Source organism: Sus scrofa, chromosome 2 (assembly GCF_000003025.6).
Source record: "Sus scrofa isolate TJ Tabasco breed Duroc chromosome 2, Sscrofa11.1, whole genome shotgun sequence".
In the NCBI taxonomy this organism is placed as follows: domain Eukaryota; kingdom Metazoa; phylum Chordata; class Mammalia; order Artiodactyla; family Suidae; genus Sus; species Sus scrofa.
The window spans coordinates 91,867,709-91,884,069 of record NC_010444.4 but is presented as its reverse complement, the minus strand read 5'-3'; the positions used below and the strand labels follow the sequence as shown (position 1 = coordinate 91,884,069).

General features: G+C 39.1%; 1 protein-coding gene across 5 annotated transcripts in view; it reads left to right on the top strand.

Annotated features, from left to right (window-relative positions):
* The window catches only part of HAPLN1 (hyaluronan and proteoglycan link protein 1), a 77,991-nt gene that overhangs the window by 51,416 nt on the left and 10,214 nt on the right, over positions 1 to 16,361 (top strand). For all 5 annotated transcript variants that reach the window (XM_005661538.3, XM_005661539.3, XM_013994962.2 and 2 more), the window contains 1 exon segment: positions 12,830 to 13,201. In XM_005661538.3, coding sequence (XP_005661595.1) covers positions 12,830 to 13,201 — 372 coding nt within the window.

Genomic DNA, 16,361 nt, shown 5'->3' with positions numbered 1-16,361 from the left:
AGATGAGGCTCAGATCCCTCATGGCTATGGCTGTAGTGAAGGACGGCAGCTGTAGCTCCAATTGGACTCCTAGCCTGGGAATTTCTGTAAGTCGCAGGTGAGGCCCTAAAAAGCAAAAAAAAAAAAAAAAAAAAAAAAAAAAAAAAAAAGAAGTAAAGAAAAAAAAAGAATTTAGAAAAACTTAGTTAATTGCAACCATTGAAAAAGAGGAAATTTTTGCATTAAAATGTGCATTTCTGGCATTTGTTGAAAAATCCAAAGACCTGCTGTTTTTTCAGTCTGTATTCCTGTTGGACAGCATCTGTGGGAACCAGCACCTGCCCCACCTTTAATGTGGAGCTTGTGTACCACACAGTGGGAGGTCCACTCCACTCCCTGTTGTTCCAGGAACCCTGGTGTTCCCTTCACTTCCCTCAGCCTTGCCCAGCCGGCCATTTATGTTCCACTTACCTTTCATTTCATTTCAGCACTAAACTTAATACTTGACACATTATACACTATTAATTCATGATTGCTGATTAAGATTCTTAAGAACCTTTTTGCCTCCAGGATGACTCTGTGACAGTACTATCTTGATGTCTTTCACGCTAAGTGAAAACACTAACCACACGAATGTATAAAACCAACAGTGCTCTTTCTACAAATTACAGATAACCTGACCTTACGTTTCATCACAAAGTGGACAGAGGCTGAGCAGAGACAGGTAGACTTCTACCCCTTTACCACATAAAGACACATTTCCAGTAATTAGGGAGTATGTTGTTAATTACAGCCTAATGAAGAAGAAAGACACATGCTAATGTTTCAGTTTCCCCAGACCCTTTGAAAGAAGTCTGCATTACAGTTAAAATCCAGGCAAGTATGTCTCTACAAAGACTGTCATTCCCTATATTAGTGAAATCTTCAAATTTATTTTCTTATGCTATATTTCTTAATTTGTCTATATCTATGATAGTTCACCTTGGTTTTTCTAAATCTAAAATAATAGAAATAAAATGCTCTTTCTTTACCCATAAATCTTTGATAACATTGATAAATTTAATTTCTGAAAAATTATTAACAAGAGCAGACATCTCTGAGTTGTCAAAGCTAATATGGTTGTCTCTAGTTTGTGGACTTACTAATAGCAATAATACTGATAAATTAACATTCAAAACCACTTACTACGTGTGATGCACAATAGCAAATGCACTGCCTAAGCCACCTCATTTAGTCCTCACCATCATCCAGAATAAAGATAGTTATCCTTACTGAAGCTGAGAGAGGTTCCATCGCTTGCCCCTGGTATATGGTTATCAAGTGGTAAAGCTGAGATTCAAACTTAGGGTGATTCTTGGGCTCCTGACACACATAGGAACCACATAGCCTGAATTTTGGCATTCTCTTGAAAACTTTTGAGTGAAGCAGTGAGCAAAAATGTCTCCCATTTTATTCCATTCAATTGACATAACTATGTTCCAGAAGAAATCAAATCACTATGAAAAAAAGATTTGGACTTGGGCTTTGGAGAAACTTTTCCTACGGGCCACTGTGGTGATTCTTAAGAGGAGTTAGAGAAGCAAAGTGGGGGTGGCAGCTGCAACTACACACATTCCACCCCCACCCTCAAATGAAGACTGTCTGGAACCCCCAAGGAAACTGAAAAGGAGGTAGGAAATTTTTGGCTTGAAAAGATAGAGGGTTTTTTAGAAAAGGCTCTAAGATGGTGATACAGAAATGAGCTCCTGTCCTGTTAAGAACCATTAAATTAGAAGCATCATCAAAAGTTGATGAGATGTGAATTTTCAGAAACCAGTACTTTCCAGGAAGTACCTTCTGCAAGAGCACAGGATAGAAGACAATGTAGAAGACAGAAGCTGGTTAGTACACCTCGTACATTTTGGACTCTCAGTAAATGTTTGTTAGTAAAAGTCAACAGTTACTGACACTCATGGTGTACCAGGCACAAGGCTAAGTTCTCAGCATATTGCTTCCATTAACCCTCACAAGAAGCCTGGGAAAAGGAGGCTTACCTCCATTATACTGATGAGGAAACTGAGAACTACAGCTTAAGTGACACAATGTGCTTAGCCAATAAACTATAGCTGCTGAGTTTTATTATACTATATATAATAAAGAATAATGGTGACTCAGTGGTTAACAAATCCGACTAGGAACCATGAGGTTGCAGGTTCGATCCCTGGCTTTGCTCAGTGGGTTAAGGCTCCGGCGTTGCCGTGAGCTGTGGTGTAGGTCGAAGACGTGGCTCGGATCTGGCATTGCTGTGGCTCTGGCGTAGGCCAGTGGCTACAGCTCCAATGAGACCCCTAGGCTGGGAACCTCCATATGCCAATGGAATGGCCCTAGAAAAGGCAAAAAGACAAAAAAAAAAAAAAAAAGAATGGAGAATAAGGTAGATAATAATATAATATACATGAAATAATAATGAATGTGGAAAGACAAAAGCCCACAAAGAACTTAGTAGAACAGAACCAAACACCCTCACCACACTTTACTTCTTCCTTGTTAAAAAAGATGAAGAAAAAGGAATTAAAAAGAGACAATATTTTTCAAGACAGTAACACAGTTTCAAGTTCATATCTCAGAACACAGATTTTTAAACTGTGTTCACTGGACCTCCAAGAGCTATCTGGAGGCTCTTGATGCCCATTTCCAGTAGAGAAGTTTACCTTTTATATGGCAGAGTTTTGTCTAAGATATCCTTTGGGGGGAAAAATTTCCATTGTTCCTGAAAAACATTTTTTTTTTCATATTGCTATGGATTACCTCCAGGCTATAAAATAGTACTAGAACTTATCCTCATTTTTACTGTGAAACTTGGATATGATAATAACATGGTACACATTCATGATCACCATTGGCCAAAATAATATCATGCTTTGATGTTGGGCAGTTTTCCCTCACAGAATCAACTTAGCTCTAAGGCAAGTGCTGGGCTCACCCACACAGGCCTAAAGCCCTATACCTGCCCAGCTTCAAGACCAAAGAACCTGGAGTCAACAACAGAGACAGCAGTGGTTAAAGGACAGGGCATCGTACACGTCTGAAACAAGGTCCTGGAGCAACATCCCAGTATGTGTGGACTTGCATTGGTCTTCACTCCAGGGGGAGGGGGAGGTTACCAGTCATAGGGGGAATTGACGTCAGGTTGGCTCACCAGTTACCAGGGAAACCAGCAAAGGGGGACTACCCATTACTTTGCCTTTGATAAGCTATGGAAGCAGAGATGTTCTGATCTAAAGCCAGAACAACCCCTAACTGAGGCTTGGGGGCAAGTATGGCAGAAGGTCAATCATGCAAGTGGAGGTAGGTGAAGCAGGCACCGGTCTGGCAGGGGAAGTACCCACCACTTTGAGTGGCCTGACCACACAGCAATCAGATGGATGTGCTCAATACCTAAAAGAATGCTCCACAGCATGTCTCACATCAGATAAGGCAGGTCATATGCCTTTTAAGAAAACTGAAAACACAGTTTTAGGTAGTCTGGTTCAGCTGTAGATTGATAGGAAGTAACAGGGCATAAAGACTATAGAGAGCAGGCAGGCCCTGGTGGACAGTGGAGGGGTGTTGGTTCTTGTAGACTGTGAGACCAAAAGGCAGGGTCTATTCCTGGTGAGAAATAGCAGTAATCTATTTCTGGGTTCTCTATTCTGTTCCATTGGTCTGTATGTTTGCTTTGGTACCAAAAACAAGTACCACACTATCTTGATGACTGCGGATGACTGCGGCTTTGTAATATTGCCTGAAGTCTGGGAGAGTTATGCCTTCTGCTTGGTTTTTGTTCCTCAGAATTGTTTTGGCAATTCTGGGTCTTCTGTGGTTCCATATAAAATTTTGGATTGTTTGTTCTAGTTCTGTGAAAAATGTCCTGGGTAATTTGATAGGGATTGCATTGAATCTGTAGATTGCTTTGGGTAGTATGGCCTTTTTTATGGTATTAATTTTTCCAACCCAGGAGCATGGAATAGCTTTCCATTTCTTTACATCTTCTTTAATTTCCTTGATTAATGTTTTATAGTTCTCATCATGTAAGTCTTTTACCTCCTTGGTCAAGAGTATTCCTAGGTATTTGATTTTTTGGGGTGTGATTTTCAAAGGTATTGTATTTTTGTATTCCTTTTCTAATACTTCATTGTTAGGATACAAAAATATGACCAGTTTCTGAATGTTAATCTTATATCCTGCTACTTTGCTGAATTTGTTAATCAGTTAAACTATGGAGAACAGTATAGAGGTACCTTAGAAATCTATACATAGAACTACCCTATGACCCAGCAATCCCACTCTTGGGCATATATCCGGACAAAACTTTCCTTAAAAAAGACACATGCACCCACATATTCATTGCAGCTCTATTCACAATTGCCAAGACATGGAAACAACCCAAATGTCCATCAACAGATGATTGGATTAGGAAGATGTGGTATATAGACACAATGGAATACTACTCAGCCATAAAAAAGAACAAAATAATGCCATTTGCAGCAACATGGATGGACCTGGAGACTCTCATACTAAAGTGAAGTAAGTCAGAAAAAGAAAGACAAATACCATACGATATCACTTATATCTGGAATCTAATATATGGCACAAATGAACTTTTCCACAGAGAAGAAAATCATGGACTTGGTGAATAGACTTATTGTTGCCAAGGGGGAGGAGGAAGGAGTGGGGTGGATTGGGAGCTTGGGGTTAATAGATGCAAACTATTGCCTTTGGAATGGATTAGCAATGAGATCCTGCTGTGTAGCACTGGAAACTATGTCTAGTCACTTATGATGAAGCAGATAATGTGAGAAAATAGAATGTATACATGTATGTGTAACTGGGTCACCATGCTGTATAGTAGAAAAAAAATTGTATTGGAGAAATAACAATTAATATATATATATTGCAATAAATAAATACATAAAAGGGGAAAAAAAGGAATAAACAAGGACACTGAATTACACAAAAGCTAGCCTAAGCACTAATTTGAAACCAGGGTAAAACTTATTGGTTTTTGAGTTCCAAAAATTTTAGTGACAGAATGGTAGGTTTGAACATTTCTGTATTTCTTGATTTGCATTTTTTGAAGGCATTCCCATCTTGGCTCACCGGAAGCGAATCTGACTAGGAACCATGAGGTTGTGGGTTCAATCCCTGGCCTCACTCAGTGTGTTAAGGATCCGGCATTGCCATGAGCTGTGGTGTAGGTCACAGATGCGGCTCGGATCTGGCATTGCTGTGGCTGTGGTGTAGCCTGGCAGCTGTAGGTCCAATTTGAGCCCTAGCCTGGAAATCTCCATACGCCATGGGTGCAGCCCTAAAACGCACACACACAAAAAAAATTAAAAAACAACTTAATGACAATCAGCACCTTTGTTACTGGTATCTTAAAGGAATTGAAAAAAAAAAAAAAAAGAGAGAGAGAGATAAAACTCAACTTTTGAAGACCTGTTTAAAGATATAACATTTTTATTAAAAGAGCTATAGGTCTTCTAAAAAGATAAACCTCCAGTGACAATGTTATACTGCAATGCTGGATACTAGTTTCTTATGTTTATTTTTAGAGACTAAAAAGTTTTCTATTTTGCCAATTAAATTCCCTCAACTATTTATTTTTATACTATTACTATTTAGTTCATGCATAGGTGATACATTCATATGGTTCCAAAAAAATATTTTTTTTAAATTTTATGGCCGCACCTGCAGCATATGGAAGTTCTTGAGCCAGAGGTGGAATCAGAGCGGTTGTTGCATCCTATACTACTGGATCCAAGCCACATCTGCAGCCTACACCTATTCAACCTACACCACAGCTGGTGGAGACACTTGATCCTGAATTCACTGGGCGAGGCCAGGAATCAAGCCTGCATCCTTCCAGAGAAAACATCAGGTCCTTAACCTGCCAAGCCACAACGGAAACTCCCCAAAATTTTAAAATATGGAAGTGTACCCAGTGAAAATCTCCCAAGAGTTCTCCACCCAGACACCCACATTATGTTCCCACAGGCTACCACAGTTGCTGGTTTCTAGGATTTCTAGTGATATCTTCAGATACAGTTTATGCAAATATACATATTTCTCTTGAATTTACACAAATGGTAAGAAGCACAATACTCAGATGTTTTCAGGTGAAAGCAAAGATGGGCTAGGGACAAACCCAACAGAGTTCAAAACTCAAATCGTCTAGTTGAGGGCAGAGGGTAGAAATGGGTACTCCTTAAAGCTTCTTCCTTGCCCTCTTCAGGTTGGCCCTTCCTAAAGTGCTAAGTCAAAGAGGAGAGGCTCAGAATCCTTGCATTCAGGAAAAGCTGGGGAAGAAAGTGAAGCTCCGTCTCTGACAAATTAAAAGCAATTGGCCCTCTGAAAGGACAGTAAAGGCTGGAGGGAGAAGGAAAGGACCGTGGGGAGGGCTCTTATAAAAGTTTCTCATGCAAAGCTATTAACATCAGAATCATGACCAAATGATGGGAGCTTCTGATTCCCAGTAAGCAACTTCAGAAACAATTAGGTTTATTCCAGTCCAAAGGAAACAAAATATGGTCATCTCTCAAGATCCACTGGGGATTGGTTCCAGGACCACCCTCGGATTCTAGACTGCTCAGATGCTCAAATCCCTATATAAAATGTCACAGTATTTGCACATAACCTACAAGCAACCTCCCCTTACTTTAAATATCTCCAGATAACTTATAATACCTAAAACAATGTAAATGTTATGTAAATAGTTGTAAATACAATGTAAATGCTATGTAAATAGTTGCTGGGCATGCAGCAAATCCAAGTTTTGCTTTTTGGAACTTTCTGGGATTTTTTTTTTTTTTTCAAATAGTTTCCATCCCTGATTCTTTGAATCCCCAAATGAGGAACTCACAGATATGGAGGACTGACTGTAATTATAAACAGTTAAAGGTTAATGAGTAAGATACTTAATTTTTTCCTAAATTATGTATCCTACCTAAATGTCATGTACACGCTATGAGATAAATGTTGACATTACATATTCTTTTTATTTTTATTTTTTGTCTTTTTTTTTTTTTTTTTTTTTTTTGCTATTTCTTGGGCCGCTCCAGCGGCATATGGAGGTTCCCAGGCTAGGGGTCTAATCAGAGCTGCAGCCACCAGCCTACGCCAGAGCCACAGCAACGCAGGATCCAAGCCGCGTCTGCAACCTACACCACAGCTCACGGCAACGCCAGATCGTTAACCCACTGAGCAAGGGCAGGGACCGAACCCACAACCTCATGCTTCCTAGTCGGATTCGTTAACCACTGTGCCACGATGGGAACTCCCCATATTCTTTTTAAATGCTGTATCTTTAATGTGTTTATTTAGTTGTTTTTTAGAAAGCATTTTCATTTTAGAGCTGTATTATGGTCTAAAACAAGTGCAGGGATCCATGTCTACTGCCGTAGCTGAGCGCAGGCTCTAGGCGGCACCAGTCTATTTCAGTCACGGATACTTATTACATCCCAGGGGCTATGCTGATGCTGGAGGAACATTTTAACAAGATGTGGACCAGGGAGACACAGGATTGTTTTCAGTAGACTGTGGCAAGTCCATTCTGGTTGCTCACCCTCTAGCAGGTTTGGCTACCCTAAAGGAAGTAACAGCTTCCAAAGTGTAGTCATAACACATCCCAACCAACCCAAGTGATAACGAATGCCACGAAAATAAGGATCCTTTTTGAAAACTTTGTGCAGATTTTTCAAATGACTCATCATGGAGCTGGTGCTTGCGAGTCTCCTGGCACTTTCGTGCCAGTTTGGAATGTAAGGGAGGAACTAGCTTTCTGTTTGGAGTGATGAAAAGCTATTGGAGGAGTTCTCACTGTGGTGCAGTGGGTTAGGGATCCTGCCTTGCCACAGCTGTGGCGTAGCTCACAGCTGTGGCTCAGATTATATCCCTGGCCCAGGAACTTCCATACGATGTGGGTGCAGCCAAAAAAAAATTATTGAAAATAGATATTAGAAAATAGATAACGGTGGTGGCTGCACAACAATGTGAAAGTAATCCATGCCACTGAATTGCATTCTTAAAAGTGGTTTAAATGGCAAATTTCATGTTATGTGTATTTTACCACAATAAAAAAAAAAAAAATACAGTGGTAGGATTTTTTCTTGGGAGGGGAGTATTTTTTTCTTTATTAATTTTATTGAAGTATAGTTGATTTACAATGTTAATTTATGCTATGATATGTATATACATTTTTTCATATTCTTTTCCATTATGGCTTATCACAGGCTATTGAATGTAGATCCCTGTGCTATATGCTAAGACTTTGCTGTTTATCCATCCCATATATCATAGTTTGCCTTTGCTAATCCCAAACTCTCAATTCTCCCTGCCCCATCCTATTCCTCATTTTTGTTTGCTTGGGTTCTTTTTACATTTTAACTGTCTAGAAATTTAATTGTCTAGAGACTCCTTCATTACACACCAGTGAGAAAGTAACCAACACCAAAACTGGTTATTTTGCACAATCCACAATTTATTTTAAAAAGACAAACTTTGATCCATAGCACTTTCTTTCTTTTTCTGTCACCTCGATTTGGCAATGAACCGCCCACCCCCTGAAAAATAATTATACTTTCAATAAAATTAAGAACAATAGGTAACAGTTCAATACTATACTTTTAAATTGTTTTTCTGCAAATGTTTTTGTCCTATTATTTAAAAGACTTCATCTAAATTACAGAGTGATACAAAGACCAGTTGTTCCGCCATGCCATTACTCTCATAATTTGGTGAAGCTGAATGATGTCCTCTAGGTTTCACAGCAGAATTTGTAAAATAATAATTAAACCCTGCTGTTTTCCCTGGAGACAACTGATGTCTTTGAAGGGCATTAAATTTTTCAAGTCACTGTCACTGACACTCACTAATAGAAATAATGAAATTCCTGTAACTTACAAATTGAACTTTTAAAACATTTAGTCTTCCCAAAATAAGCACATATATGCTGCTTAGTTTTCTCTAATCTTCCATATTTTTCTTAAAAAAGAAAACAATCTGTGATAAACCATAATGGAAAAGAGCATTTTTTTAAAGTATATATATGTGTGTGTGTGTGTGTGTGTGTGTGTGTGTGTGTGTAACTGAATCACTTTGCTGTACAGTAGAAATTAACACAACATTGTAAATCAACTATATTTCAATACAAAAAAAAGATTCTAGAAAAAGAAAACAAGAAACACTCATTCTAATGATCAAAGTTTATTTTTATCTTTTGCATTTTATTTGCCTTACAACTGCCCTATAGATTGAACAGTTTTGACTTAAATATTAATATCAAACCGATCCTTTTTTTTTCTTTCTTGTCTTTTTAGGGCCACACCTGCAGCATATGGAGGTTCCCAGACTAGGGATCTAATTAGAGCTATAGCCGCTGGCCTATGCCACAGCCCCAGCAATGCCAGATCCAAGCCACATCTGACACCTACACCACAGCTCACCTCACAGCAACGCCAGATCCTTAACCCAATGAGTAAAGCCAGGAATCGAAACTGCATCCTCATGGATGCTAGTCAGATTCCTTTCCACTGAGCCACAATGAGAACTCCTGGATCCAGGTTTTTGAATCTAATGATCAGATTCAAGACTGACTCCAGGCAAGATCATGCCAAGTTTTTGATCAACATTCTCGGTTCCATTTTCTGCTTCTTGTCCCTGGCCTCCCCCCTTTTCAGCTTAATGTGCTTCCTGGCTGATCCCTATCTTGACAATCTGCCATCAGAAGCAGGATAAGCATCTCAAGCTCAGTGGTCTTATGGCGTAGACCTGTCACTCAAACAGCAAAGCCCTGCTAGAGTCTGCAACAGAACAAGTGCTCCTGATTCTCTGGCCAGGGCTCTTTTCCACATCTTACCTGTTCTGCAACAGGCCACTCCTACCAGCAGTGCTCAGTGCTCTATCATCTGCAGTGATGATCTTCTAAAAGCAAGTGAACTAAGGACTGTTCTAAAGGCCATGTTGGGGATTTAAGTTAAGGAACACTAGTGGTCCTCAGTTATGCAAAGTTTACACATTACACATCTTTCTTAGGGTTCTTTGAATTTCAGGCAGGGCCTTCTGACATCTATTACCTCAACACCCCAGCTACCCCAAAAAGAAGAATAGTGAAAATTTATACATTCTGGTAGACTTGTTAGAAAAATTATTTTGCGGGAAGCCAGTGGATTTTTGGTGTCTATTCAGTTCTCAACATTATACCATACAAGACATCATCTATACACAATGCTGGAGTATAAGTAACTAACTGGGAAAAAACAAAACAAAAAAAAAAAAAAAACCACCAGAAGCTTTTCCTTCTAAAATACTACGGGATGATTTACAGTCAACCTCAGAGAAAAATTAGAAGCCTCAGTCCCTTATATAAGAGTTTTGATCTTCGCTTTAACTCTTTAATTTAAAAAACATGCGGGCCTTGTATTCATTCTGGACAACCTTATGATTATGCTAAACCACACAATAATTTCCAAGTTTCCTACATAACACAGGTGGCATTTTATGTGTTATTTTACTCCACATGGTTCAAAACGTTATAAATCAGTGCATCCATGGAAGGTTAATATATGTCAAAAACTATACTCAATATCAGAGAGTATCATATATGAGGAACAGTGGGAAAAACTACGCAATAGTAGGTTAGCAGTGAGTGTACACTTACACTGGGTCCGTTATTATTCTAAGTGCTTTAGGTATCTATTAGGTTAACTATACATAATAGATGTTACTCTGCCTAATTCATGTCTAAGGAAATTGGGGCTTAGGGGTACACAACTTGCTCAAGGCTCCAAAGCTAGCACAAGTTCTAACCTTGTGAGGTTAAAGCTAGGTCTCTATCACATCAAAGCCCTTGTTCCTAACTAATGTAGGATCTCCTTAGCCCAGGACATTTGCACATTAGTTTTGTCTTGGAAGTAAAAATGCTTGAGAGGATCATGAAACCGTAACCTCTTAGAACTCTTGGGTCAGGTCTAAATTCAAGTCCCAGGCTGGGAAGGCCCAGTTACAAGCGTCCTCCCAAGGCGCTGTGCAGAGAGATGTTCCCTGGGGACTCAGGCATCACTGAGCAGATTTTGTCAACAGCACCTCTTCCTCCTCCCAGAAAGAAGACACTAGAAATATTTAGGTAGAACATGGGTTTGATTATGGGGGATATTGCACGGGGCATATTATATGTAGCATAGAGTTGGATAGATTTACCTTTTATGTCTTACAATTCTATGGTCCTAAATAAGAAGATAGAATAGACTCTAAAGGAAATTCCTAATGAGCTGGATTAGTTACTCATTTTAATTAAGCCCTTATCCTCTCATCTTATGATCTATTCAAAGTGGGGGCACTGATGTCTTTAAAAATGGTTAAACTTTTCAGTTTCTGAGGATTGGGGCTTACATAAATAAGTTCATTTTGTAATATTAATTTTATAAAAATATAACTACTCCATCTATTCTTGGACACTTCAAAATCCGAATCCTATGTATGCCATTAAATAACTAAGTTATGAGGTCTGTCTGGAGCTGACTGGCTCCTCTTCCTGATGACCTGTGAACCTTCAATGATTCGTGACCAAGGTTTACTCAGGACCTTAGGCGTGAAGCACAAAGAGCTGCTTGAAAGACAGCCTTGGCAGCCTTAGAAAGCCGTGTGTGGATGAGAAGTTGTGTGCATCCAGAAGTTCCCATATCACTTTCTCATTTTCAAAGCTTGCACATCCTCAAAAGACCTCATCAAGGTCAAAAGCACAACGAGTGAACCAGGGGAAGCCCCAGGGAAAGCCAAGATCTGAAAATAACAGCTGGCTTGCCAGAGCCTAGCGGCCCTGCTGACTTGGCAGGCCAGGAATATCACAGTGCTCTCAGGAAGGCAATAAAGTCCTTGGAGAAGGGAGGAGGGAAATGAAAGGGCAAGGCAAGGCAAGGTAGACATAAAGCGGTAAGATTCTGCGACACAAGGCACAGCAGAAAGTGGGAAAGCAAGGAGGGCAGTGGAAAAGAAGTTTAAGGAGATACACAGATAATTATTTGGTGAATTAGGAAATAAGTGTGACTTTGGATACACTTTTAACATTCAAGTTTTGAGGACAGATTTCAATACAGACTTATGGTATTAGAAAGCTCAGCTGGGGAGTTCCCATCGTGGCGCAGTGGTTAACGAATCCGACTAGGAACCATGAGGTTGCGGGTTCGGTCCCTGCCCTTGCTCAGTGGGTTAACGATCCGGTGTTGCTATGACCTGTGGTGTAGGTTGCAGACGCGGCTTGGATCCGGCTCGGATCCCGCGTTGCTGTGGCTCTGGCGTAGGCCGGTGGCTACAGCTCCGATTCAACCCCTAGCCTGGGAACCTCCATATGCTGCGGGAGCGGCCCAAGAAATAGCAACAACAACAAAAGACAAAAAAAAAAAAAAAAAAGAAAGCTCAGCTGGGAAGAGATCAGTTTACCTAGCTTGAATTTTTGGGTTTATATTGATGAAATAGTCATGGTTCTTCTCAGTTCTTTTAGTCTTGTTTCTATAATTTTGATATTTAAATGTAGAAGAAAATAGAGTTTATGGTGAAATCTTAAAACTTCACATGACTACAGAGTCTTATAGCCAGTGTCTCACATGGATTATAAGGCACATCCCTCCTTTTTTCAGTGGCTTGAAAGACACGACTACCTTGTAGATGCCCTTGAGGTACCAGAGGTGCCATGTGGTCACAGGCGGTCACTGCTCAATCATGAAGAAATGTTTATCACTCCTTGCTACTCTTTGTCAGGTACCCTGTGTACATGGCATGTTTCATTTTATAAAAAAGTCTAAAAGCATGAATCATTCTTTTTTCTTTTTAATTACAGCAGAAAATGGCCCCCGTCTACTCGTGGAAGCAGAACAAGCCAAGGTGTTCTCACACCGAGGTGGCAATGTTACACTGCCGTGTAAATTTTTCCGAGACCCTACAGCATTTGGCTCAGGAACCCATAAAATCCGAATTAAGTGGACCAAGCTAACTTCAGATTACCTCAAGGAAGTGGACGTTTTTGTTTCCATGGGATACCACAAGAAAACCTATGGAGGCTACCACGGTAGAGTGTTTCTGAAAGGAGGCAGTGATAATGACGCTTCTCTGGTGATCACAGACCTTACCCTGGAGGATTATGGGAGATATAAGTGTGAGGTGATTGAAGGATTAGAAGATGATACAGCTGTGGTAGCATTAGATTTACAAGGTACGTATCTGTAAATCATGTTAAAATTAGAAATGATAATTAATCATTGCTTTTTTTTTTTCATGACACGTAATATCTACTGGTTACCATAGTGCTGATGTGCTAAACCAAAAGTCCCACATAAAGCATGTCTTCCTGTTCTTTTGTATTTTGCACTCTACGATTCCAGCTCTCATATTTGAAATGTGCACACAATGGCTATATGCAAAATCGAAGCTATTGGAAGTAGAAACGTGCAGTGGAACTAAATTAACAATATTCAAAAACTGCCTTATGCCATTCAAAATTTAAATCTCATTACACAGTTATTAGGAAATTCAGAGTGGAGGCTTTTTTTATGATGGTTCTAAAATTATGAGATTCAAAATAATGGCAAGTTTTGTGAAGGACATCTGCTAATTAAATACATTTAATTTTATTCTGTAAAATAACTGTGAAAATTTAATTTAACAAAAAAGTAACCTCTAGATTTATGTAAATATTCTTACAAAGAAGTAATTTTTTAAAATAGTCCAGAGTCTCTTAGAAATTGATTACCAAATGGTCAAGGTGTTTTGAAGGAAGTTTTATTTCTTAAATATGTGGGTTCAAAGACAAAAATGCATATAAATCGAAACAATAAAATGTGTCCATGCCATCTTGTTTCCCCTCTGCCCAAAGTCTAACCTCTATACTCCACAAGTGGGAAACTCCTTAGTTTCTCATGTGTCTCAAGATATTCATGAATCTCAGTGTTACTTTACATTGAAGGATGGAGTTTGACTCCTTAATAGAATACTGTCTTTCCTTATGCACATAAACTGTAAGTGTATGTTTACTAGAAGCTCCTTCCACATTCTAGGACAGATTTGCAGCTTTGGGAAAAATATCTATTTGGTGCACTAGCACATCACTGAAGATCTCACCCTCTGAATCTCACAGAGCACCAGCACATGCATGAGGGTTATGAGCTTTATGTATCTGATACATTGCACAATGCTGTAAAGTACATTTTTGTGGCCTTGTCTCTCTCAGTCACAGCTCCTGACTGCCTATCACCTTGTCTTTTTAAGTTTTTATTGATTCACTTCAACATCCATGAACATTGGCATTATTCAGGATGAAAGAAGTAGTTGGCTTAGAGAAGATAGTTAATCCTCAAATATTAATTGAGGATCACTTTCTTTTGTCAAAGGGGCATCAGGCAATGGACAGAGCCTGGAGCTAGTAATATCCAAATGCTTCTGTTGGTCCCAGCTCTGCCAGTATAAGTTTGGTAACCCGAGCAAGTTACTTATCCTTATTGTACTTTGGCTTCCTCATCTATGAATAATAAATTGAACTACCTTATCTGTTAAGTTACTTCTTCTTCTAGAAGTCTATGTTTCCATAAAAAAAGTCTATGTTCATACCCCACAGTATTTCCTAAACTTAAAATAATTCATATGCTATATTTGTTATCTCCCTACATTTATTAAAATAAATTTTAAATAAATAGAAACCAGTATAACTTGACAGAAATAGAAAGAAACGATGAAAATAGGTACAATGAATATAAGATATTTCTAAATTAGATCTGGATGCCTGCTTGCTGATGGCTTTGAGCATGAAGCAAGTTCTCCCTTTGTTGGAAAAAGAGATTTAGCATATGATAGAGGAAAATGCACTCTAGTGTCAAACTGAGACTTTGAGACACAATTAGAGATGCTGAGGGAGAACTACATAAGAAGAGTAATTTTTCCTTTCTAGTCCCTGCATCCTTCCAAATTCTCCATCTTTTTGGAACAGTTCTCTACCATATAACACATAATGCAAATGAGCCAAGTAAATGTGTCCAAGAAACCAATTTAATTGGTAAATATTTTTACAGATGTTGTTTTGGTAACATGAGAAACGAAAACTTCCAAATCCTGATTCCTTTCATTCAGCAATCTCATAGTCCATTAAGGATTCTAAGATACTTTCTAAAGTCAGTACTTTAAAATAAGGTAAGGATTGGGCAAAGTAAGTAGATGCAAACAAATTGCTCTAATCATTGTGCTATTTACTTTGCTCACTTTCAGTAATCCCCCTTAACAGCAGACTCTTAGGGAAAGCTCCTTTTTTAAGGTAACATGGCTAGGAGTGAGAGGTACAGCTGGCATTTGACACCAAGGGTAGTGAATGAAGCCTAGGTGTTTATGTGCTATGATCTGGGGAGTTGCAAGAAGGAGAAAGTGTGCTGGGGAGAAGGGTGGAGGTTGCGGGAAGGCAGAGGTGTTTGGCAGCCACAGTTCTTCTGATGTTTTCTGAAGATTCTTAAAGGCCCCAACATTATTGGGAAGTGACCTAGAGACTGTCCTTTAGATATAGTGTATGAATTGGTGTCCCCATGGCAGTTTCAAATCCCCCTCACTGCAGAGAGCATTTTTCCATCTTTCTCATGTACTGCAGAAGCAGCCATTCACCAGAGGTTCTGCCTTGAAATAAATGGCATTTTCAATATTTAATATGACATATATGAATCCATTTCTGAACAACTGAAGAAAATAACAATCCTTTAAGAATAAAAGCAAAGACCAACTCTACCCTGAGCTCTCCCTCCTCCGCCAGCTATGATATTCAAAGAACACTGTATACAGATTTCCATTATAATGCCAATCATATTTCATTTTGTAAATATTTGCAAAATTGTCTGTCTTCACGTGCTAAATAGGATCTACTTGAATGCAGTCAAATGCCAAAAACAAAGTCGGCACTCAGTAAATAGTTTATAGGTGAGTCAGGTTTGCTACAATAAATTTATACTTTCAAATACAAGAGTCTGCACGCAATGGAGGGACTGTTGAAAGCATGCTAAAGGAAGAGACACTTGAGTTAGATCACAAAAGGGGGATCTGGTTCTTTCTAAGGATAGAGAACATGAGAAAGCAGGAAAGACAGCATCACAGGTAGAAGGAAGGAACTCTTCAAAGGCCCAAATGTGAACAACGGATGCTACAGCTAGCATCCAGCTTGACTGCTTTAAGGCTCAACTTGGCAATAGGATGGGATAAAAATTTTTAACTTTAATTACAACAAATGTTAAACACTTGGAAAAGTAGAAAAACTAGTGTAATGAATCTCCATACATCATCATTCAGCCTCAAAAAATGTCATGACATAGCCAATTATATCTTATTTTGCTTTATTTACACCTATT